Source organism: Pezoporus flaviventris, unplaced genomic scaffold, assembly GCF_033815535.1.
Source record: "Pezoporus flaviventris isolate CSIRO_AGI_PZ_B2104156 unplaced genomic scaffold, CSIRO_AGI_Pfla_v1 ptg000036l, whole genome shotgun sequence".
NCBI lineage: Eukaryota > Metazoa > Chordata > Aves > Psittaciformes > Psittacidae > Pezoporus > Pezoporus flaviventris.
The window spans coordinates 21,873,011-21,895,511 of NW_026892584.1; the positions used below are offsets into that span (position 1 = coordinate 21,873,011).

The following is a 22,501-nucleotide window of genomic DNA, read 5'->3' on the forward strand; positions in this document are numbered from 1 at the left end:
GCGGAGAGGTTGGCATCCGCGGTGGGGCTCCCTAGTGGGCAGGCTTCGCCGTGCCGTGCCGTGCCGCTCTCCTCGCCTCCGCTCTCGGTCGCCCCGGGGTCCGGACGCGCTCCGCCACCATGTGGCTTATCCCCCTTCTCCTCGGTGGGTACCCCGGGGGGCGGCTCGGGGCCGGCGGGGAAGGCGCGGAGCAGCGCCCCGACCAGCTCCCTGTCTGTTCGCAGGCACCTTCCTGCTCTTCAGCCCCGTTCGCGGGAGCGACGGCTCGGGTGAGTTGCCCGCTTTCTTTCCTCAACCTCCCCAAGGGGTTTTCCCTCTCGGACTGTCTCTGCGCGTCCCTCCCCGCCGGGACATGATGGCCCGCTGGGGCGCCAGGTCGCGGTACCGGCTCGGTGTTTGCCAGCGTTCCCGGCTGCAGCCGCCCCTCGCCGGGATGCGCGGAGGGTCTCCGGCAGCGCCTCCGGTCTGGAGCCCTGTGGAGCGTGAGCGCTGCCTCCGGCCGCGCCCCACCGTGTCGGGCTCCTCTGGAGGTGGCCCTCGGGAGAGGCACAGAGGGAGTCCGGGAACGCTCCCAAACGGGGGTAAAGCCCCTCCTGACACAGGTTGAAGAGCCGTGGTGCTAAGTCTCCCCGTCTAGGAGAACACTGACGGCAAGAGTGAGTGGTGGTGTGTTTGTGTGTGATACAAAGGCACTCCCGCAGTGTTTGGCAATCTGAGGATCTCTGACATACTTTAAACTGTGGAATTGATTAAAAACTTTTTAAACCTGCTGCCCTGCCATTATTTTGACCTGGAAAGCAAAAGAACACACTTAAAATGCCAGGCAGGGCAGGGGCTGTCTGTTGCACTGTGCCCTGTTGGATTGTATCCCTGCTGCCGAGAGCGGGCTCTCCTGGAGCCAGAGGCACCCCAGGGGAACCAGGAGCCACCGGAAGCAGCTGAAGAAATAGTGCACCGCAAGCAGTTCGCCTGCCCCTTGAAGCAGAGCCTTGCACCAAGGGAGGGCAGGAGCCTCCAGAAGGATGCACTTCCAGACCTGCAGGCCTGGCCTGCAGAAGGTGAGTGACCCTAAGCTTTTCCATTCAGGATTTTACAGTCATTAGGAAGTAGGATTTGCTGATCATTTTGTGTTCAATCAAGCATTTGTAAAAGTCTTTTTGTGCTAAACTGTTAATAGCTACATGTCACAGGAGTGCTGTGGCTAAGAAACCTACTTCAACCAGTAGAAAACCTACTCCAACCACAATTCCCTTACGTATTTTTTTACAGGTGCATTACAGATGAAGTGCCAACAGTCTGTCAGGAAAGAATGGAAAAGTTGTCTGTGGTGCTTCCTCCCAGGGTTAAAGAAGAAGCCATTGTAATCTGAAGGTATCTGGGACCAGCTAAAATAACATTAAGGCAATACTGACAAAATAGAATATTGCTACTAGGATGTGTTTGTAATATAAAATGTGAACAGTTACTGTGAAATATTGTCTCTTACCATTGTTCCAAGCCTAATTCAGCAGCATTTGGTTATTGAACTAGAGCTTGCAGGAATTCTTATAAATTCTGCTGTTCAAAGTAATGGAAGATCACTAGTTCCCTCAAAAATCTACTGTGTCAGGCTTGTAACTGTGAGGAGATCTTAAGGGATTTTATACCTTTCTTTATGCTCCCCCTGAAAGGCATGCAAATACTGTAGAGTTCAGCAGTTTTGGTTACTGTTCAGGAAACTCTAGGGGTGGGTGACCATTGGCATGTGCTGGTAAGCAACTGTAAGTAGATCAGAAAAAGGCAAGTCTCAGATTGAAATTAATCAGATTTTTAAAATCCCGTTGCTCTTGTCTAGATCAAGATATGTACTTAAGATTACATGAATTAGTATGCAACCTGTCATCATGTTCTCCAAAACATACACAGCTATAGTTCTATTAGGAGGTTTTTATGTTTTTTTTCTAGTATGGATAAGGCTGGTGTGAATATTCCTTCCATAAGATACAAAAAGCACGCTTGTTTTAAGTCCTTTTTATCTTGAGGATTCGAATCTTCCTGTTTTGCAAAGAAACAATACTAAATAGTAAAAGGAATAAGAAACATAATAGGATGAACTTCTCTATTTTGTGCCTCGTAAAGCTGTATTACTCTTGGGAATCCCTAATTTTTTTTGTAATAATGTACATAAGGATTTTTTTCCTTTGCCTAAATAAATTCTGCTTTCCCAAACCAATGCATGGAAACTTAAAGATTAGAGAAGCTCTGATTTTTGGCTATTGACTTTTATTTTTCTACGGTCTTTAAATTAGTAACTCCTGTCAAAAATTAAATGAGAACTCTTATAGGCGGGTGTAAGAAACGGCTATTCAGAACAAATTGGAGTACATGGGATGAGTCCCCAAAAAGATGGAAACTGATGGCCTGATTGAAAGTGTTGTTATCAGATGGATATTTCAGGAGAGAAGTGAGACTTTGCTTTATTTTTTTTTCTTCTTTTTTTTAGGTCAACAGTGATAGAAGACATTCATCCTTACACTTAAATATGGCTTAAATCAGGAAGAAATGGGTTTTTTGGTTTTGTTTGTTTGGTTTGGTTTTTTTTTTCCCTTTGTTTTCTGGAGTACCCTGATGTAGTGTGTTTCTGTGGGGCTTAAAGAGTGTGTGTCTTGAGAGAATGGGATGATGGTCATTTTGTCACAGTTCTGAAGGCCTAAATTTACATCACTTAACATAGGTCTCTGGTCTTCAGCAGAGTCCCGAATGGGCAGGAGTTAAGGACTGAGTAATTTCCTGTAAATCAGAAGCTTATCTTTCCTTCTTCCAAAAATATATGGACTTAGAATATTGGATCACATACATATCCAGAGAAATGCTTCCACTAATACGCTTGCATTCTTAAATTACAGTGATTAAGACTCTGTCTTCTATCTCAATTACTTTATATATAATCTTTGGCAGTTTCTGTTTGCAGCAGACTACTTCTAGTTTTGTGTTTGATACCTGGTGATACATTAACAGCAAAGAACAAAATCCACTGCATAGTTGATATAAGTCTTGATTTTGGTACCCAGTACTTCTCACTTTGATACTGTACCTACTATTCCCAATATTAATCTTGGTTATAGAAACATAGCTCACAGAAAACCAAAATGAAATTGTTGCTTTTTAACTAACAGCTTTTAGTGTATGTGTTTTACCTCTGTGCTGATCCAACGGAGGTAGACTGCTAAAGCCCATAGCTACAGTATGTCAGCTCTTCAACAGCAGCTAGGTCCTTCCCTCAGAAGCCCCTCTCTCCTGGTGTAGACAAGGATCATGACAGTCTGCAGGCATCAGTACATAAAAATCCAATGAGCTGGGCTACAGTGGACCTTTGTATTTTCATATCCAGGGAAAAAGCAGCAAGGTTTTGTTTTATTGGGTTTTTGTTTTTTTTTTGGTTGGTGTCCCGTGTCTCCCCCCCACCCACCCCCCAATGCTATGTAAATATTAGCCTGACACATGACTAGTTACTGAGTACCCAGTGGTGGGAGGAATGCAGATCTCCAAGTGATAAATGGTTTGTAACTGGACATACCTAATTATTGTCTTTGTATGCACAGCTTGCGAAGGGATTCAGTCAAGTTCAGTACATTAGAAATAATAGGTATAAGAGCTGCCTCTGGCATCTTGCACTTTTAGAAGCTGGAAAAAATATTGCAGGATGCATGGCACAAACAGTACTGGGAGAGCAGAGATTACCAGTGATGATTATTGCAGTGATTTCTCCAAGGACATCCATGCTCCTAGCTGCTCTTTTATTCTGGTAGTCTTGATAGCTGTCATTTGGTGGTTATTGCTTGATTGTTGTCCACTAAATAACTAGTGCAGTTGTAGTACTTGCATTAAAGTATTAGGGGACTCAAACAGCAAAGTAAATTGACTTCTTGTAGCATAACACCAATAATATGGCACTTTTAACAAGGAAAAGGTAGAACTCCTATGTATAAGCATGGTGATTCTGATTCATTTTTCAGACTTCTGTTTTTAAGGCAAATGTGTAGGACTAAATATGGAAAGGAAGTGAGTACGTAAGACTAAGTCTTGGAAGAAACTTTTTTTTTTCTTGGATACTAGAGAATCAGACTAAGTCACTCTACAGTGTTTTTTTAGGTAGACAGCTTTTAGTATCTTGAGAAGGGAAAATGAAGAAGTATTTACTGCTTTGTTTTGTGGTTTTTGTGGTGTTGTGGTTTTTGTTTTGTTTTTTCTTACTCTGGGCTAGATAGACATATTCAAGGCATGTATTTGTCCTGACAAATAGCAACAAAGATTTTTCAAGAAGACATGATTAGGTGGGTTAACATAATTTCAGTATAGCGTTAATGAGGATTACATATACTGAAGACTAAAACTGCATGGATGTCAACACATATATCTGATTTATGCAGCTAGAATGATCAGACACACTTTTCTGTGCACCTCTGGCTGCAACTGCTCAGCTTTTCAGTTCCAAAGTTGTTGAGATTAGCAGGAGGTATGATCACATCCATCTGCTGATGGGGAACAGCATATGCTCCAAATACTTTGAAGTACAAGCAGCTTATGTTGGGTCAGTAAATACCCTTGGTAAGAGTGGAAAGAGTGGGCAGGGAAGCAGGTGAGGGTCAGATCCCTGAAACATACTCTCCTTGGTATGTAATACTGTGGGGTATGTACAAATACATTGGCTGGCCTCTGCCAGCTTTCATCTTAATATTGTGGAAAAATAATGTTCTGGATGCATATAGAAAAGGTTCTTGCACCTTCTAGTGCTCAGCAAGGGCAAGATACGCTCTTAGGAGGCTCAGAATAAATATCCAGCCATGGGTTGAACTTCCAATGCTGAGTCGATGTTGATCTAAGTCAAAACCCTGACCTGCTCTGATATCAGACCAGCTGAATGCTCTCCTCCAGTCTTGGGGGTCTTTCTCTTGCCCTTCTGTCTCTGCAGTGAGCTTACAGATGTGAATTGTTCCCCCTGTAGTATTCCTTGGATATTGTTTTAATGCTGGGTTTGTGTTGTTTGCTTGTTTTGTTTGCCCTTCCCACCTTTTTCTGACACTTCTTACCCATAAATAATCTAAAAGTGTGTTCTTCCTTGTCATAACTGTACATTTGTATGCTCCAAAGATGTCTTTACAGACACAGCTTAGAAACTGTAGAGAAATTAAAAAAAAAAGTAACACCCACAAAAAAGAAAAACCCACAGAAAGAAAAACCCCAAACCTAAAACAAACCCTAAAGATTTTCAGGTCACAGGTTCTTATTTTTTCTTTAGCTCCCACCGCTATCACGTGCTTTACAAGAGGACTCGACCTTAGAAAGCAGGTAGAAGATGTCATTTGCCCAGCAAACTGTCCTCTGTGGCAATTTTATGTCTTTGGGAATGGAGTTTATGCTTCTCTTTCCAGTATCTGTGGGGCTGCCATACACAGGTAAGTCAGATGACTGCTAATCAATGTGTTAAGCAAGTTCATTTACTCTTGCTACACTTTTTAAACCTTAACTGTTTGATGCCATCATAACAAAGATCTTTTTGGACTTCAGGAGTCCTATTCAATCAATAGAAACATCATTAGGAGAAAAGAGAACACAGAAGAAGAGAATGGTTGGGCAGCTTGCAAGTGTCCTGGGTACCCAAGTTGTGTTTAACTATTCCCTAAAACCACTTTAACTTTCTCCGTAAGATTACTTACATGTCATCCATAGACATGGGGAACTACAGTGTAAATAGTAACTAACTGGAGAATAAAAGCAGATTTGCTTTCAGACTTTCATTTACATGACCTTTTTCCTGAAATGATTGAAATTGGTTTAAGCTCCTGTGCAAACAGACCTACCTGTGATTTGGCTGAATGATTGCTTTTAATCAGTGTTATGTTTTTTTTATGTTAGTGTTTCTCTTCTGACAGTTGCTTGCTGGGTGTTAGTTTAATTAATGATCTCTTAATGAGACCAGTATCTGGCTGAATTATCTTCTGTATCAACTGAAAACTTAGACTAAGAAAAATATCCTGATAACCCATGTTAAACAGATGTTACCAGGTTATTTTTCTTAGTTTAAGTTTTTAGTTGTAATTACAGAGGGAAAGGAAAACAGGTTGGCAGATCTCTTTTTGAGGTTATCTGTGGGGTTTTGGGGGTTGGTTGTTTTTTTGTTGGGGGGGGTTATTGTTTTTTTGGTTTTGAGGAAGGGCAAAATTTTAATTACTTACTTGCAAGAAAAATTCTCACAAATCAATTTTTAATGAGGAAATGTTGGGCAAAACCAGATAGTGAGATACCTATTTCAGTTGTCTGTGGAAGCCGAACTAAATCCTGACTATCAGCCTACAGGGATTTTTAGACTTTAAGACTTTGAGAAAGATTTTTGTTTATTAAAGAAGGATTTTTAGCTTCATCTATTAATTGGCTGTACAACGTATTTGTTCACTTAGACTTTTCACAATATGCTTCCTACCACAAAGTAGATTCAAAACTTTGTAAGGTGTTATGACTCTTAAAATAGGACTGACAATCTAGGAACAGTCATTTTGATTAGACATGAAGAAAAGTCTAACAATAAGGACAGAGACTATTCAGAAACTTATTTAAAGTGTCAGTTTAAATCCTCTAACTTTTAACAAGATTTTCAAAATTCTGGCTATTGTTAACAGTATTTAAACTTCAAAATAAACTAAAATAATCTGTGTTTAAAAATTGGATTTAATCAGGGGTTTTGAGTAGAAACTTTGGGACTTCCTGAATATTGTAAAGGAGAGTAAGAGCTGAGGTACTATAGGGGCAGTTAGAAAGGACTTGGAAGGGATTGTGTGGATCTGTGTGTATTTGTTTTTAAAGCTTAAGAGTTAGTTTGAAAGATAGTTGCATGTCTTCATGTGTGTTTTATTGCTAAAACAGGCTTCTTTTTGATCATTCTGTAAAAAGAATGAATGCCCTATTTAGTGTGCTCTGAGTGTCTTCATGTGTATTTAAAAAAAATTAAATCTCAGTTCTTCAATTTTCCTAGCTTAAGTATTTACAGAAAGCTTGTGAAAGAATGTCTGGATCAAATTAGAGGAATGTGTATGTGTGTGTGGTTTTTGTTAAGGTTATCTAGGAAAACTGAGATTTCTTCCCACTGTCTTTTTTTTTTTTTTCCTAAGACAGTGTTTGTATTTACTGATGTAGCCATTTATTTTAACATTCCATTTCTTTACTGGTTGCCAAAGATGTCTTTATGTAAAAAGGGGGAGGGGGGGGGGAAGGCTCTTGCTTTCAAGACCTTTTTTGAAAGGGGTTTAAAGACTTGAGAGTTAGTTTTGAGCCTCCCGTGCTAGTGGTGACTGTGACTGTTAGAGGTCCCAGCAACAAAGCTGGGGGGGATCAGTTCTGTCACAGCTGCGGAACACTTTTACAAAAGGGGGAGGTACAAGAAATGGAAGATGCAGATTTCTTTTCTAGTTTTGCAGTCTTCCCTTAGGTAATAAAGCACAGACATTTATACATCACTTTTCACTGAAGTCTGTATCTTACAAGCTATATGTGTATTACTGTTCTCCAGCCCAGAAGCATAGGAGTATAGAAAAAAAACCTATATTTTTCCATAGTAAGTATTTATACGAGTTATACTACTTGTGAAATATGCACCCTGTTTGTAAAACCTGCATCTAATAATCTGTCTCCACAGACACTGTGAGAACAATGAGAGCTCTAATAGCACTGAAGGGGTTGAAATATATTCCCCCTTCTAATCTGTGTCTTCCAGTAAGGATGTAAATTAACAGTGTTCAAGCATTATGAATATGACAGTGTGTAAACTGTTTTGAAAAAGCAAGAATATAGGTGAAAATATTCTATTTAGGAGAACTGCTGTTTTGAAGACTACTTTTGAGTTGGGAGATGTTAGTCCTGTTGGCCTTTCATACTTGGAACTAGATTTACTAACTGAGAATATTTTGGTTTTGCTGCAACTGTTAGCAGCCATAAATGCTATCCGTGGTAAAAAAGGATTGATGAATGGAGGAGAGGCAATAGATTTTTAGTTCTCAGCTAATTTCAGTGCAGACTGTAAAGTCCAACAAAAACATACAAAGTACTTGTTCCTTCTTGCTCTCTGTTGCAATGGCTAAACTCCATATTGCTGTCAAAGTAATTTGAAGAAGATATTACTAATGGGTAATCACCATAATTTGCTGTTACCATAATGTAATTAGATATGCACTTTGAGAATTTTGTGAATTTCTTCCAAATAAGTGAAACAATCACATCATGTTTCAGACTAGGTATTCCCTACATCACCTTGCATAGTGAGTACAACATAACTATACTTTAAGCATGGCTGAATGACAAGCTTACACCATTACAATGACTGTGGCTATTATAGAAAGCACAGTCAGGCAACTGCTCACTATTTCCAGCAGCATCAGTCTTGGGAGCAGTGATTATCTCTTTATTTCTTTTTTTATTTTTTTTTTTAACACTGGGAATGACTATGTGAGCATGCCTTGGCTCCCCCCTTTGCATACACTTCAGTTTGTATGCCAGGTCGAAATTGAGGCCTGATTCCTTAATTTTATATAAACCAAATAATGCTTATTCCCATGAGCAGTTCCATTACTGTAAGGCAATTATTAACACAATAATTACTATACAATGCATGTAAAGAATTTAGCAGAATTCAGCTATGAATGTTTTGTATTCTACAGATGAATATGGTCTCTGCCTGTTTTAGTTTGTTGTATTTGGCTTTTTCTCTCCTTATTTTATGTGTAATTACTCTCAGGAAACAGAATATTTATTTAATATTGTTCTTTTTCTGGGCAGAAGAATAAAAGATTTATTTGTTGGGGAAGAATGGAGAGCCTCCTACAAGGCTGACACTATGTAGGCATGAAGAACTGAGTTAAATCTGAGTGATTAATTGGATTAGTAATTGGAAGGTGAAATGAAGAACTAGGTTCTCAGCTTTTGCAGTTCTTTGCTAGTGCCAATTCCACTAAATAGAGACTGAGCCAATGTGATAGGGTTTTGATGCTAAATAGGCATGTAAATTTTTTTCAGAACCTCCCTAACTAACCACAGGATGGAACCATTAAACATTGGGGGCCCAGAATTCTGGTATAATGAAAGTATATTCTGGTATTGCCAAGCTGGCCACAAAATCACCTCAAGCATGGATGTCCCTGAGCTGCCCTAGCATTTACTAGAAGAATATTTACAAAAAGGTTGTCTGGCCAGAGGGATTTCTGAGCTGTATATCTTCTGGGAGTATAGCGCCTGCTTCTGCTGCTGAGCCTTCTTTCCTGCCCAAAGCAATAGAGGTCCAGAGGAGAAAGAAAGAGCATAGCATAGGGAGGCGGAGGGTGCTGGCATGAAACCCTGAGCAGCTCTGTGTCAGTGGCTGAAGGCAAACAGGCAGCAGCAGGAGATTGTAGTTTGGAGAAGAGAAGGATGTGTCTTGGAGTAATGGAGAAAGGTAGAAAATGTGGAAGGATTTTGATGTAGCTGCTGATAGGAAGGAAAGATGGGAATCCAGGTAATTCAGCTGTCTTGTCTGAAGGCTGCAAGGACAGCTGTTTTCATCCAAGGACCCTATAGGAAGTGCCAGATGCTCTCTGTTAGCAATGGGAACAGGAACTCGGGTCAAAACGATGCTCTTGGATAGCAAGGCAGGCCTTCATCTTTCTGCTCTCTCTCTTCTGCTGATAAAGTAGATAGCCTACCTATAGACATATATGATGCATATAATTAGCATAAAAACATACCAATGAAAAATTTACCCAGAGGAAAAAGGTTTTCAGCAGATGAAATACCTTGTGTTTCCTCTTTCTTTTAGCCAGGGGATGGTATTCCAGCTTTCTACTGCTGTATCTAAGATTAGTGACTTCAGTTACATCTATAAGGATCATCTCCCATGGCTGAAGAGTCTCTTTGTGGTGTAGACATCAGTTTTGATGTGCAGGCTCCTTCAAAAAGAGCAGGCCAGCCCTGCATCTCTTTCTCTGAGAGAGCAGATAAACAGTTCTTGCACTTATTTTGAGGAGGTACATGAAGCTCTAAAGCTTCAATCCCCTCTGCTCACTTACCTCAATACATACTTTTAAGTCTGTTTTAGATTAAATTCCTGTATTTCATGGGATATCTTCTGCTGACCTTTGCCTATACGCTTTCTTCCATGAGCTATAGTGCGGTAAGGTACAGGATTGCTTCCATGTGTATCTGCTTTTCTGTTTAATTTGTATGCGTTCTTGAGTGAAAATTACCATTTAGTTATAAGTAACAGTTTGTTATTAACAGTGAAGCTAGGCAAGAGAATGGACTGACAGCTTTGTATAAAGTTGCTGTGAAGCAGTGCTGGCAGCAGCATTAAACATAGCAAGGAAGTGAAAGCTGTTCCTGAAAAATCTGCAGAGTTCCAGTTTAATCAAAACAGCCATGGCATGCAAGTCAGTCACACAGGAGCAAAGAACTTGAAGCAGATTGTAATGATATAAATCACTCAAGAAGTGCATAGGCACCTCTTCACTCTTTAAATACCACTTTGGATTTACACAGGATGAATCTCGCTTTAAAATCAGTCATAAAGGATTGCAGAATGGAATTTGTCAATCTGATCCAGAATACAAAAGCAGACTGGCAATATGGTTTATTCCATTTTATCAGATGCACTGTGAGTAAATTTGCTGGAAGAAACATCACAAGTAAAACTGACCTGACTGTAAAAGATGGCTTAAACAGTTTACCTACAGGAAAAAAAATGGCAAGGAAGAGAAATAATAAAGCTATAGGAATAATAAAGCTATAGATCATGTTACATTCACATCTAGTATCATCCCCCCACCTGCGTTAAAATAGCAGAGCTGTTACATGGAAATGGTGTATCATCCAAAGGCAGTCTAGAGATTTCTGACTTGTGATGAAAAGCAAAATCAAATGTTTTCTATACATGGACAAGGAGAAAATAAATCCACTTCAGTTTCAGTGGAAAGCTTCCAGATTCAGTGAAGACTATTCAGATATTTTTTTTTTTTCATGGAATGATTAATCAAAATGAAGAGACCAATAGACAAATAGAATAAGATAGACAAAATTGGTTACACTGTATTGAAAATAAGCTAAAATTATTGCTTCCAGGAATAATTCTTATGTTAAACTGTCTTGAGTCTTAATTCAGTCAGGGTTCAAAGTTGTGAATCCACAACAAAGGAAGTGGGAAGAGATATTGAGCTCTTTGTGTGAGCTAACTTGGGCATAGACTAGGTTTGCTGATACAAACCCAAAGTAGCAAATATAAATTTAAACTAGAAACTGTTCCAATTACATATATTCTATTTCTGGCACATTTCATAGAATCATTAATAGTTAGGGTTGGAAAGGACCTTAAGACCATCTAGTTCGAACCCCCATGCCATGGGCAGGGACACCTCACGCTAAACCATATCATCCAAGGCCTCGTCCAATCTGGTCATGAACACTACCAGGGATGTATTAAGACTGAGACACTAGTGAAGGCTTGAATGCCAAAAAGAACCAGGTACTGGAGAAGAAAACTATGCTCTAATTAGGTTGAAGTACTTTAAATATATTAATGTGTTATTTTCCCTGAAGATGATCTTGACTTACTGAATTTTCCTGTCATTTAAAAATAACCAGTTAGCGGCTCTGGTCTGATTTTTCTCTCACAGTTTTTTAAAAAAGCTGCAGAGTGCTGTTTGTGTTCACCAACTTCATAATCTGTTTTTAAACTCATCTAGGGTAACTTAACTGAAGCTCCTCTGTCTATATACTATACACAGTGTTCCTAGATGAGAAAATATCTGTATATTTTGAAACTACTATCATAATCTTTCAAGTTTCAAGAAATATATATATATATATATATAAATAAAACCATGGCTCCATTCAGAAATGCAAATCACATTTGGAGGTATGTATCACAAAGGAGGACTGTATTTCAGCAGCAGTCCACAAGGAGATTTATGTGGAAGCTGCCTTTGCCACGTATATCCAGGGCTCGTATTACCCAAAATATATGCAAGGCTTTCTAAACTCTGGTCTTGATTATTCTACTTTCACAATGTCTTAAAGCAGATTAGACTGGGACCTCTTTTCCAGCAGAAAGCCAAATGGATAAGAAAAATGAACACAAAGGTGCACATTGCTGTGTTTAAATAGTCTTGAAATGGTTCTTTGTCTCCCACAGTACTTGACCAAGTATTAAAAATAATCAAGAGTTTACTCCCTCTTAGAGAAGCTCAACATGTAATTTTGGCCTCTGAAAATAATAACTGATCTTTCAGTTACACATAAAGAGTTCTGAACAGTTCTGATGCCTGTCTGGCAGTGTTCAAGGCCAGGTTGGATGGGGCTTAGAGCAACATGGTCTACTGGGAGGTCCCCCTGCCATTACAACTAGATGATCTTTAAGAGCCCTTCCAAACTAAACCAGTCTATGATTCTATTATTGTCAATAATTGGTGTGTTTGTCAAGTATTGCTCTTCTGTGTCAGTCTGAACTCTGCCAGAACTTTAGAATTTGCATTTTCTTGTGATTAAAATGTCTGCTTTATAGCAATTATTTTTGTATCTCAGGGGGGTGATCACCAGTGCAGGAGGAGCTGTAAGGGTACAGACTCTTCCAGGACAGGAAAACTACCCGGCTGTAAATGCCAATGGGATCCAGTCTCAGGTGCTCACTAGATGGACTTCGTCTTTCTCAGTGACTGGTAGGTGGATCACACTATTTTGCAAACTTATCTGAAATATTAACAGAAATACAGGAAACTTTCAGTGCTCCTGTAAGTAATCACATTTGTTTATGCTCTCTGAAGTGTAGTAACAGAAATTTTCACTTTTAATTATCTTCATTTTCCCATGATTTCCTTAAAATACTGTTTCAGCTAGACTAGCTAGTCTGTAGCAGAAGCAAATACATAAAAATAGATTACAGTTATCTAGAATATAATGACATGATAGTAGGCAGTTGACAGTGCAGTTCCATGACAGTTTAAGTTTATAAAAGTCAGTGCTTCCATCCTGCTATTGCAGTCCTGTCCTCCTACCACTTCCAGCTATAGTTTTATCCTTTCTCTCCCCCTGCCTACCTTTGTGCAGGCAATAGCACTTGTCAGGCACTTCAAAGAGCTTGTGCAGCATTCCCTGTAAAAAGAACGTTGACCTTCCAAGGCAAGGGATAATGCCAACTTAGATGTGATGTGGTCATGAAGCTACAATGTGCTTTTCAGAAGTTTTTCTCTGTGTAGCTGAGATACTGTGCCCATTTGCAAACCAGTTACAGATTGTATAAAGAAGCCTACTGATTATACATGTTGTTGTGCTTCAAAAAAAAGAAGTTTTCTTGTATATTTTTTTCTAAGTTAGGGAAATGTGTCTCTCTAATGTGTTCTTATTATTTACACGGGTAAAATTCAGCCTGCTATCTGGAGATACTAGTACACATTGCATTGCATATTAATAGTTAAGAACTTGGAATTACAGGTGCTTTTGGTGAGGGTGTAAGTGAAATCCACTTCTCAAGATCAAGTCCTGAGTTTATCTGCTAGAAATAATGGCTACTACAGCTTAAAACTTCTCATCAGTTAAATATGTTGTAATTACTCATAAGTTGCTGTTGTTTCAAATGCAAAAGCTTAGGGAAGTTCATTACCTGTAAAACAAGGAGTACAATACTGGATTACACCAAAGATTTGTCTAGGCCTGTGTACTACTCCTAGAGTATCTAATAGCGGATGAAGAAGAAAGATTACTGGAAATAAATAGTGTTCTTCAAGCACCTGTAATTTCATTTAAATGCATTAAAATACAGTAAATTTATTCTTCCAATATTTGAACAGGTATCAAGAACACAGCGCTTGAATCAGTTGGACGATCTGTATCAACAGCACGTCCTTCTACAGGTATAAGGCCTTTTCAACAAGGGAAGCCTCTCGTGATATGTTACACTGCATGAATCCCTGGCTAGAATGACATCTTTCATATGATTCATTTAATTCTAAAGAAGAAGACATACAATATCTGTTCTTGCAGTATATCTTTCACCAGCAAAAAGAGGAATCATTTGTAAATGAGGAGATCGATTCTGATTTCAATTAAAAAAAAAACCCCAAAGTTGAATTAATTTGGAAAAGTAATACAGGTAGCATAAAGGAAGGAAAGAGTTCATGAGCTCATGGGTTATTCATTCCTCTTAAGTGACAGAGAAGACATAGATTTCACATTGTTTCTTACAGAACTGCCTAACGGCTGAGTGCTGTCAGAACTTGTGTAGTAAAAATTCAGGTGTTATGTGAATTTCTCCACAGACAATACTGCATTAAAAGGATAGATCAGTTTTTATGAAAGTTAGTGTTGTATAAATACTGGAATTGAGATGTTGTTTGCGAATAGACTGTTTTATAGTTTAAGTCATGGTGTGCTTCCAAAGCATTAAAACTGCATGCTGTACACTAGGATTGCTGAGAAATGGTAGCACTTGGGATAGTGAACTACAGCAATCTACCCAGTTTTCTAGATTTCAGTAATCAATCAGCTAAGCAGGTGTAGAAAAGAAGGTTAAATTGTTTCATTTGAAAAAGAGTATGCTCTAAGGAGTAAAGCAGTAGTAGTGCAAATTTAAACTGATATTGACAATTCCTACTGAAGATAGATTGCAATGTAAATATTGGGGTGTAAGCATTTTGTCATTTGTCTGAGTCTAAGCACTTTTGATCATTCACCTTCTTGTTCTTACATGATCCACGCTGTTTCCTTCACTGAAGGTAAAAAACCCAAGAAGACACTTGATAAAAAGGCTGGAAACAAAGGTAAGAAGCTACTGATTTAACTTTTGAAAGCAAAATCCTAACACTTATTTGTTGGTAAATTTAATTATTTTGGATGTTCGCAGACTGTAAAGCTGATATTGCATTTCTCGTTGATGGAAGTTACAACATTGGCCAACGTAGATTTAATTTGCAGAAAAACTTTGTTGGAAAAGTAGCTGTGATGTTAGGAATTGGAACAGAAGGGCCTCACGTCGGAGTTGTACAGGCCAGGTAAGAACAGATCTATACAAAAGATAACTGAGTGATTAATAAGACAATATCACTGCAGACAATATCACAATATATATTGTGCAGAATGGTATTCAATCAATAGTGGCTGATGAATAGCAAAAGAAAGCAGATTTTCTTGAGCTGTAGCACAAGGTTTCTCTATTGCATTTTTCATCATTAAAATCTATTCCTCTCCCCTGCCTTTAGACAACTATACAGTAGATGGCTGATTCTAATTTAATTACCTAGACTTGCTTTCATAGTCACTAGAAAGATGTTGAGCATTTAGCATTTAGCATCTGGCATGTTCAAGTTTTTTTCCTGTATATATTCTCAACCTAATGTTTTCAGCTGCTTGATAAACCTAAGAATCATCCTGTTCTTAATTCACCCACCCAGGTAAATAATTCATCTTGCTAAGGACTGTGAGAATTAAGTGAGGAGCATACTTCTATTTTAGTAGATATATTAAAGATATAGAGAAGACCTTATATTACCAAGATCAGAATGACTCAAAGTTTACTTTAGTTTGCTAATGCTATAGCAGTATGAAAAGTGAACTACACACTTAATTACTCAGTTTTATTTTTTCACAGTGAACATCCAAAAATTGAATTCTATCTGAAAAACTTCACTGCTGCAAAAGAAGTTTTGTTTGCCATAAAGGAATTGGGGTTCAGAGGAGGCAATTCTAATACAGGTGATTACATACTTCCATGCAAATAGAAATGACTTCTTTACATACTTTTTAATGTATTTATATATATGTATGTATATACTGAAGTTCCTATAACTCAGTTTAGGTAAGGAAGTGTTTTAAATGCCATACTCGGATTCCGTGGTTTTCCACTAGAACATTGCCACATCTTACACTTCCTTTCCAGAAGCTAGGGTTGCTTATTACTAAATTTTATTAGAGTAGATATACAAATATCACTTCATGGTGTTAAAATCAACTTCCACTAATAATAGGGTGGTAACTTGAGACAGTTTCATTTCTAAAAGACTTAGCATTTCTTTCTTGTTGAGTGGGTAATTAAAGAGTTAGAATAAATTTGGAATAAGTGGCTGTGAAGAGATGTTTGCCAAATGAGGACAACTGAGCATTCCCAATACATTGCATTTCACAAGCTAAATTTAGGTAGCTCCTCAACTTTCTTCCTTCCAATCTATTTTGCAGGCACGAATATATCTGCATCTTAGTACAAATCTAGACCTGTGGGCGAAAAAATGTCAGTGACTTCTTCCTTAGCTTTATCTGATCATTTCTTGTGGGTGGTTTGGTTTTGGTGTTGTTTTACTGGGGTGCATCAAAAACAGCGTGATCAGCAGGTCAAAGGAGGTGATCCTGCCCCTCTGCTCTGCTTTTGTGAGATCTCACTTGGAGTATTGTGTGCAGTTCTGGTGTCCTTAACATAAAAAGAACGTGGAACTGTTGGAACAAGTCCAGAGGAGGGCCATGAGGATGATCAGGTGCTGGAGCACCTCCCATATGAAGATAGGCTGAGAAAGTTGGGGCTGTTCAGCCTGGAGAAGAGAAGGCTGCATGGAGACCTCATAGCAGCCTTCCAGTATCTGAAGAGGGCCTATAGGGATGCTGTGGAGGGACTCATCATCAGGAACTGTAGCGATAGGATAAGGGGTAATGGGTTCAAACTTAAACAGGGGAAGTTCAGGTTGGATATAAGGAAGAAGCTCTATACTGTGAGGGTGGTGAGGCATTGGAACAGGTTGCCCAAAGAAGTGGTAAATGTTCCATCCCTGCAGTGTTCAAGGCCAGGCTGAACAGAGCCTTGGGTGACATGCTCTAGTGTGAACATCTCCCTGCCCATGGCAGGGGGGTTGGAACTAGATGATCTTAAGGTCCTCTCTAACCCTAACTGTTCTATGAGTCTATGATTTTGAGTTGTTTTGGTTTTTTAACTTACAGATTGCTCAAGTGTCACTATCAAGTCTCCTGGGACACTTTTTCACTTTTACAATGGGTTAGACCTGCAGTCATAACAGAAATCCCTCACAGTTTCATATAGGAAACCAAATTGCACCATTATGGTATGCATTATTTCTTTATATTGTTTTCCTGTTCAAAACTAGGGAAAGCTTTGAAGCACACAGCTCAGAAATTCTTCTCTTTGGAAAATGGAGCACGCAAAGGAATTCCCAAGATCATTGTAGTGTTTCTAGATGGCTGGCCATCAGATGATCTAGAAGAAGCTGGGATAGTGGCCAGAGAATTTGGAGTCAACGTGTTCATTGTATCTGTAGCAAAGCCCACAACAGAGGAGCTGGGAATGGTGCAAGACATTGGTTTTGTTGACAAAGTAAGAGAGATTACCATTATTTGTTTTTCTGTCATGGGTGTAATTCTGGAGAATTTACTTCACACTAAAATTCTAATGAACTAATTAACATTATAAGAACTTCTTTAAGTAAAGATATTTTTTGTGTGTGTGTATATATGTAAAATATTATCTCAAAACAACCAATGTAATTATGCCTGCTAATAAGTGATTTAAAAGAATAGCGTTAAGGGAGGTTAAAGAAACACTGTTTTTTTTCCTGCTAAGGGTCTACACAAAGGTACCAGTGTTCCCTACTTCAGTCTTGGCCAAGTTGTAGCTCCTGGAGTTTGTAATTACATGGAGATTCTCAGTGTAGGAGATTCCCCTATCTCAGGTAGATATTGTTAAATGTGTCAAAGCAATGATATGCAGATACATCTCCTGTCCTGAAACAGCAGCCAGGGAGGCGTATCTTTCTATGGATAATTGTTTACTTACTTTCATTACAGTGAGGACAGGAAATAACAAAAAACAAGCAAATGAGCAAGTTCATGTGGAAGATATTAGTTTTGGATGAAGAGTTTTGGATCTTATTCTGTGTAACTTAGAGCAGGAATTCACACACAGATCACATACTCCCATGTGAGCTTTCTAATCTCTAGGTCTTTACTTACTACTCTCCAGTGAGAGAACCTCTCATTTTCCACAGGGAGCTTTTAGATGTCTAGTTTTCCAGTGGAAATTTCATAACTCAGGGAATGAACAGAATGAAGCACTACAGCTCTGCTGCTTCTAGGCACAAAACAGCTTGCTGCTGATCCCAGTGTATTACAAGCAGGTCCAACCCTTACATACTTATAGGCACAAAAAGACATGAGCTTACATGGCTGAGGCCTACCCTCCCCTTCTGCATTTTGATCTTAGCTTGATTAGTTATCTCCTTGGAGAGCTGATTTAAAATTTAACCCCTTTCTCAACTACCTTGGATTTTACATGCATCTTATGGAAGCCAGGGAGAAAGAAATTGTACTTTGAATGACTTAGAGCTATATTTCTACCCAACTGTACGTCTGTGTTTATGACACATTACAGGTTTCAGACTTCAACTGCGGATGTTTGTCCTCAATTTCTTTAAAAACAAATGAGCAAAACCCGATTCCAAATTCTCACCATCAGGTTCCATTTCTAGCCTTCCTTTGAAAGAAAATCATGCAGGTGTCTGATTATCATCCATTCAGCTGCTGTGTCAGTATTCACCTGCTGACTTCTTGTTTTCAAACAGGCTGTCTGTCGAAAAAATGGCTTCTTTTCTTACCAAATGCCCACCTGGTTTGGTACTACCAAATACGTAAAACCTCTTGTCCAAAAGCTGTGTTCACATGAGCAGATGTTCTGTAGCAAGACATGCTACAACTCCGTCAACATTGCTTTCTTGATTGATGGTTCCAGCAGTGTGGGAGACAACAACTTCCGCCTTGTGCTTGAATTCATCAGCAACATTGCAAAGGCTTTTGAGATCTCTGACATAGGTTCCAAGATTGCAGCTGTGCAGTTCACATACGATCAGCGTACTGAGTTCAGCTTCACAGACTACAACACAAAAGAAGAGGTCCTCTCTGCTATTCGCAACATTCGCTACATGAGTGGTGGCACTGCTACTGGTGATGCCATTACTTTCACAACCAGAAATGTGTTTGGGCCAGTGAAAGATGGTGCTAACAAAAACTTCCTCTTTGTTTTGACTGATGGTCAGTCTTACGATGATGTTAGAGGACCTGCTGCTGCTGCACAAAAAGCAGGTAAATGATGTATACTTAAAAGTGGTGGAAGTTGATTCATTCTATTTCTGCTGTGTTGTAAAGACTTTACTGACTGGGACTGTATTTGCAAACTTTAAGTATCATACCTGTTTTTAATTCAGCAAAATGCAAGCCCTAAGGAACTGTTTTCTGTTAGGATGAAGAAAGCTCCCAATTCCGTGGAGCCAGGTGTGAGTAGCCAGGTATGAAAAACATACACCCAGATTAATTTCCCTAAACAGGAGAGAAATTAGTAGACAAAAAAGCCAGATAGTGAAGCTCCAGTCAGTGTCATGACCCAATACAGCATGATGCTTACTCTCCATCATTATCTAGGAAAGAAATAAGCAGTTTTGGCCAAAAACCTTACTGACTGCTGATGCTTGAAAGCACTGAGCATACACAAACAATCCAAATTTATTTTCAAAATCATTTTAGAGTGTTACCTGTGTTTCAAGACTTAGTAACTGCCACATTCATGTGTGTCACTACAGAAACAACTAAGACACTAGTGCTTGAGACACCCTGTATTTCCTTCAGAATTTTCACTGAAAGAAATCTTCTAATTCCTCATATTTCTAATAGTCTTTGACAGACTGAGATATTGTCTGATTGCAGGTATTGAAACTGTTTTTCCAATCCACATTAATTCATGGATGTAGAAATGGCTGTTCTTGTATCCATAGGCAGAATGTTCTTAATAATTTTGGTTTCCTTATTGTAGGAATAACTGTGTTCTCTGTTGGTGTTGCCTGGGCACCTCTGGATGATCTGAAAGACATGGCTTCTGAACCAAGAGAATCTCATACTTTCTTCACTAGGGAGTTCACAGGATTGGAGCAGTTGGTTCCTGATATTATTAGAGGCATCTGTAAAGATTTTTTGGACTCTAAACAATGAAGCAAAAATCCGCTGTTGGTAGTTTGAAACCAAAAATCATGAAATTGAAATAGTCCCTCTCAAGTACAGATGTTTTATTCTTATATATACTATCATAATGCAAGGGAAGAAGAAAGGCTACTTTTATTTCTGTGTTTGAGTCAGTCAAGTATTTATGTGAGGTTGTTAGAAGTTGTACTTGATACTGAAATGCAGAATTTGGCCAACAGTTATCAACAGTTATTATTTTCAATACATATGTAGTATCCCCAAATTCAAAGCTATGCGTATCATGCACTTAAGGCTATCAGATATAAGCAGAGGAATAATACAGCTCTGACATGTTTGCTGTCACTTGCTAGATGTCTTCTTATGAGTTAAAAATAATACAGTTTTAAATACATAGTACTATCATCTATAAGCATTTTGTAGTTTCTGTATCTTTTCAAGGAGTTCTGCTGACAGGGTGAAGTACTTCAGTTGCACAACATCCATTATTGCCAGGCAGTTTAGGAAAAGATATGACAGGAGAAGATATGACAGATTGTAGCTAAACAGTCTATTTTTCACTAGTTGAGGTTTTGCTATTGTGAACGATGCTGCCATCTGGTTGGCAAAGTTTACATCAAAAGACATCAAAAGACCCACAGATTGATCTTGTTTGGTTCTTTTGGCATAGATTTTGAAAGGTATTTAAGGCACAGTAGTTTTTTTGGGAGAATCTGGGTCCTGGCATATTAGCTGATACTACTCCTGCCTACACCACTGAAGTGAACAGCAATATTCCTAATATATCTGATAACCAGATTTTTTTTCCTGTCTACTGTCTTGATTTTATGAAGTTGTTACTGATTAAACAGAGGTAAGAGTCTTGGGCAAAGAGATTAAACTAGACCACACACTGGGAACTGAAAGCATTCATATTCAAGTCCAAAGCCATCTCAGACCTTGAAACCTGATTTATATCATATGACAGTGTAAGTAAAGAAAAAAATAAGCAGACATGTAAGTGGGATTCAGTAGCTCACAGATAACAGTTTTCTAATGCTAATAAAAACATCTTTAAAGATGTGTAAGGTTCTCTGAAGATGAAAGAATAGTTTTCTTGAAAAAAGGCTTTAATTTGATTACATACCTAGTAATGTGTTGATATATTTATACCTACTGGTGTATGGTTAAAATGATGCAATATTCACCATGCTATTCCAGATTCCTGGTGTGAATAACATACTCCAAGTATTCTTTAGAAAAGAAAGGGGTTTGTACGAATAGAATACATAAGGAAAGTGCTGTTCTATTTTCCACTATCAGTCTAAGATTTCCTTTTTTTTCCTTCCCCTCTGCTATTGATTGTAAAATTCATAGTAGCTATGGAGTGTCACAGAAGGGATTGTACTCATCAGGATTTTGTTGTGCATTTTTTAATAACTTATAACTGGCTATATATTACACTAAACATGAATGGCAATGATGCCTTGTATTTTTCTATTAGTTGTTATCTTTAATTTTGTTATGTGTTTATAGATATGATTATTTTGCTGTTGCTGTATAAATTCATATGCAAAATCACTTTTGCACTTGTGCAGAGGTTTAATTCATTTAGTTTATAAACTTTTAATAGAAATATATATGGCAAGAAAAACTGGGACTGTTGCTATCTGTTTTAATATCCTATAATATAAAAGCTTTTGTGATGAACCTCATGGAGTATAGCTTGAGTAGGTTGCATCTGATGCTGCCTAACAGCCTGCATTATCTTAAATCCCAATTTGCAAAAGAAAAAATCCTAAATCATCCTCAAACAGCAAGGATACTATTTATACAAAATCTTGAGTGAGTCAATATCAAGGTTTTAGTCACTTCATGCTAGCTATGATGCTAGTTCACTCTTCTGAATATAAATCACATGCCAGCTAGTAGAATCACATTTTTGCTTCCACTTCATTTTTACTATTGCGAAGAAGGGGGCAGTTTTTAACTTATGTCATTCATCCATCAAGACAAAAACGGGTCTGGATCTTTGAAACCCATAGAGCTAAATGTCCAAATATTTCCATTTCATGGGAACGGTGATGCTGCATTATTGTACCCTTCATACAGCCCGATTACACTGAGGTAGGAAGCATATATTGTTTAAATTTAAAAAGTTTTGTGTCAGCAAGCATTTGTGAGCACAGTTTTGATCTGAAAAAAATATCAGTGGGATACAGATGAAAGGATTGAGACCTGATGAGATACAGAGGCAGGGAGGGTGGAAAGGACTGGGACTGTGCTGTAAGTAGAAGGTAAGTTTGGAGGAGGAAGTGTGGTAGAGGGGTGTCAGCCATGATCAGAAGGTGGGTAAATCCACAGCACAAGGTTTCAGTTTTATGGTTCCTTAACTCAAAAAAACTGTAGAAAATTCCAAGCTTAGCATTTAGGTACTTCAACTCCCAGAGCCGTTTCTGAATTTTACATTAAGTAGCAGTTAACATAGTCTAAAACTCATCCTTCCCAGTGAAGCTCT

General features: G+C 38.6%; 1 protein-coding gene across 1 annotated transcript; it reads left to right on the forward strand.

Annotated features, from left to right (window-relative positions):
* The first annotated feature begins 27 nt into the window (after positions 1–27).
* COCH (cochlin) lies at positions 28–20,416 on the forward strand. The gene is made up of 11 exons (XM_061463444.1): positions 28–144; positions 225–269; positions 5,279–5,435; positions 12,574–12,707; positions 13,836–13,898; positions 14,760–14,804; positions 14,888–15,035; positions 15,632–15,735; positions 17,130–17,356; positions 18,600–19,116; positions 19,841–20,416. The coding sequence occupies exons 1-11, from the start codon at positions 120–122 to the stop codon at positions 20,014–20,016; spliced, it is 1,641 nt and encodes a 546-aa protein (XP_061319428.1). The 5' UTR covers positions 28–119; the 3' UTR covers positions 20,017–20,416.
* The last annotated feature ends 2,085 nt before the right edge of the window (positions 20,417–22,501 follow it).